This window comes from Gracilinanus agilis, chromosome 3 (genome assembly GCF_016433145.1).
Source record: "Gracilinanus agilis isolate LMUSP501 chromosome 3, AgileGrace, whole genome shotgun sequence".
NCBI classification, from domain to species: domain Eukaryota; kingdom Metazoa; phylum Chordata; class Mammalia; order Didelphimorphia; family Didelphidae; genus Gracilinanus; species Gracilinanus agilis.
Window position 1 is genome coordinate 25,250,258 of NC_058132.1, and position 2,774 is coordinate 25,253,031.

At 45.9% G+C, this 2,774-nt stretch overlaps 1 protein-coding gene across 2 annotated transcripts in view; it reads left to right on the forward strand.

Moving 5' to 3' along the window:
• Positions 1 to 2,583: 2,583 nt before the first annotated feature.
• The window catches only part of SAE1 (SUMO1 activating enzyme subunit 1), a 57,025-nt gene continuing 56,834 nt past the window's right edge, over positions 2,584 to 2,774 (forward strand). Inside the window, exon 1 of one of the 2 annotated variants that reach the window (XM_044667335.1) lies at positions 2,584 to 2,765. In XM_044667335.1, coding sequence (XP_044523270.1) covers positions 2,724 to 2,765 — 42 coding nt within the window. In that variant the 5' untranslated portion in view covers positions 2,584 to 2,723. The remainder of the gene's footprint in view (positions 2,766 to 2,774) is intronic. The other variant, XM_044667334.1, reaches the window with a different exon arrangement.

The following is a 2,774-nucleotide window of genomic DNA, read 5'->3' on the forward strand; positions in this document are numbered from 1 at the left end:
CCTCATATATGACAGAATCATAAGCTGAGAATCAATTAAGTTAGCTACATTTCCAAAATTCTTAGAAAGGAGTATATCCTGGGAAGAACAGTTGGTATAGACTAGATAGAAGTCTGGGAAACACTCACCTACAGGTACATACAAAGCCCTAGGGAAAGTGGGCTTAAGCTCAGGGGGCACATATGGCAAAAGGGGAACTCATAGTTCTTGGTTGCTGGAAATCCTTTTTCAAGCAATTTCTCATGGGCACAGGGGAATTTCCTTATTGGGTGCCTTGTGGAGCTATGAATCCTGCCTATGGGTCCCAATATAGCTACTGCTATCAGATGATTTGAGGATTCCACTAGAACATTGCTTGAAAAATGGGAAGGCCAACATTCTCCAGATGCTTTGAGCTCATGAGGTCCTCTTCCAGGCCTCCAGTCAGGATGAAGGGGTGGGGAGACAGGAGATGACCTCAGCCTCTTTTCCCTCAACCCATTCCTCCCCCAAAGCAGTTCCCCCTCAGGAGATCAAACTTCTACCTTTCTGCACATGATTCTAGTGCAATATCACTGTCATTACTCTAATTCTGAGGGGTTTCCCCCCCCTACTTAAGTCTAAAGCTTATGATTGGCTGTTGGACTGAAACTAAAATTTTTGAAAAGATGGATTGATTTTAAAGGATATTTGATCACTTTTATTATAAAGTTGTGTGTGTGTGTGAGAGTGTGTGTGTGTGTGTAATTTGGTCTAATTAATCATTCAGTTTTCTTCCCACCTTTTACATATACTTATATCCTCCAAGTAGAATGGAAACTCCCTGGGGACAAAAATTTGGATTGAATCCTAGTTGCCTTAGAACACACTTGATATATTGTTTATTGATTTTTATCCAGTAATACCACTACTAGGTCTGTATCCCAAAGAGTTAAAAAAAAATGGGAAAGGACCTGTTTGCACAAAAATATTTATAACTTCTCTTTTTGTGGTAGCAAAGAATTGGAAATTGAGGGGATATCTATCAATTGGGGAATGGTTGAACAAATTGTGGTAAATGATGGTGATAGAATACTATTATAATATAAGGAATGGTGAACAGGATGATTTCAGAAAGAGCTGGAAAGACCTATATCAGCGTTGGGAAAGTCTTGACTTGGGGAAGCTGCTCCCATTTCTCCTTTTCTCACTGCCAGAGGTAATTTTTTTGCATGCTCAGCCCCTCTGCCCAGCCATCCAAAGCAAGCACTCCTCAGCTCCCTTCCTCTGGTAAATAGTGTGGAGGGGGGTAGGGGGGGCTCACAGACAGCTTGAAGTTGCTCTCTGGGTACACAAGCTTGAAAATATTCACCAACATTGACCTCCATCAACTGATGCAGAGTGAAATAAACAGAACCAGGAGAACATTATACATAGTAACTGCAATATTGTGGAACCATTAAATGTGATATTTGCTAGCAACAGTAATATTCAGGACAATTCTGAGGATTTATGAAAAAGAATGCTATCCACCTCCACAGAAAGAACTGTTGGAGTAGAAATGCAGATGAAAACATAGGATTTATCACTTGTTTATTTGGGTATATGATTTGGGGTTTTGGTTTTTGTGGGGATTGTTCACTTACAAGAAAGAATACAGATAGAAATGAAATAATAAATAATAAAATAAATACTATTTATTGAAACTGGGTTTTGAAACTCAGTTCTGTCATATGATTTTGGGCAAATCCCTTAAGTTTTCTGTGCCTTAGTTTCTTCATTTGTAAAGTGAGGGGGTTGAACACCAGGACCTCAAAAGTTCCTTCCATCTTTAAATCTATGATCCTATGGAATCCATTGTGAGTAAAGTTTTTTCGTCTTTATAGTGTGGTCAGCTCTGTTTCTGAACTCCCTAAAAGCGTAACATTGAGAGTCTGCCCTCAATAACCTCACAATTTAATGGAGGAAAGGACAAATAAACAAGCACTGTCAAGAAATAACTAAGGGAGGTTGGGAAAAATTTCCTGTAGAAGCTGGGATTTTAGTTGGCATTTATTCTCTGGCTTTAGTAGCTCAGAAGAAAAATCTATGTGGAATTGTGTAACACCACCCAGGGTCCATCCATCACTTGGCGATTCTGAACCAACCAGTTAGCCTGTCCATAGCCTGTGCTGGCTTCCCGGGGCAGTAGCTGGCAAGGACTGGGCCAGACCTTCGTCTCTGAATCGGGGCCCTTAGTGCAGTGGGTAAGCTCTTACTACATGCAGGCTGGGCTGGATCCCTCTGGGGGATGTTCTGGGGGAGGGGGAAACGCTGGGCAAAGGAGTGGAACATGAGACAAGGGGGTGTCCTTTCCAGAGCTGGTATAAGGGGCAGCAATGGGGCCAGCACGATCCCGGAGGGAAGAGGGAAAATGTGGGGAGGTCCTTGGAGCTGAAGAGAGACAAGAAGCCTGTATGGAGACAGGGAGGAAGGGTGGGAGGCCGGGGTCCCGCTCACGTGGTCCGGACCCCCAAGGGTTACGGCACGCACGTGCTTGCCGGCGCAGGGTGGGGGGAAGGGGTACGGCTTTGCGCAGGCGTGGGGGGCGGCGCCTGCGCACACGTCGCCGGGACTCGAGGCTGGGGGAGGGGTCCGGAGAGGTTGGCGGTTGGCGGGTAGGTCGCGAGCCGGCGCGCGGGGGAGGCAGGAGCGGGCCGGCAGACGGACTGAGGAGGTGTCGAAGGAGGAGGGAGGAAGCGTGGGGAGCGGAGCCCAGCGTCGCCATGGTGGAGAAGGAAGAGGTGGGCACCATCAGCGAGGAGGAGGCGGCTCAG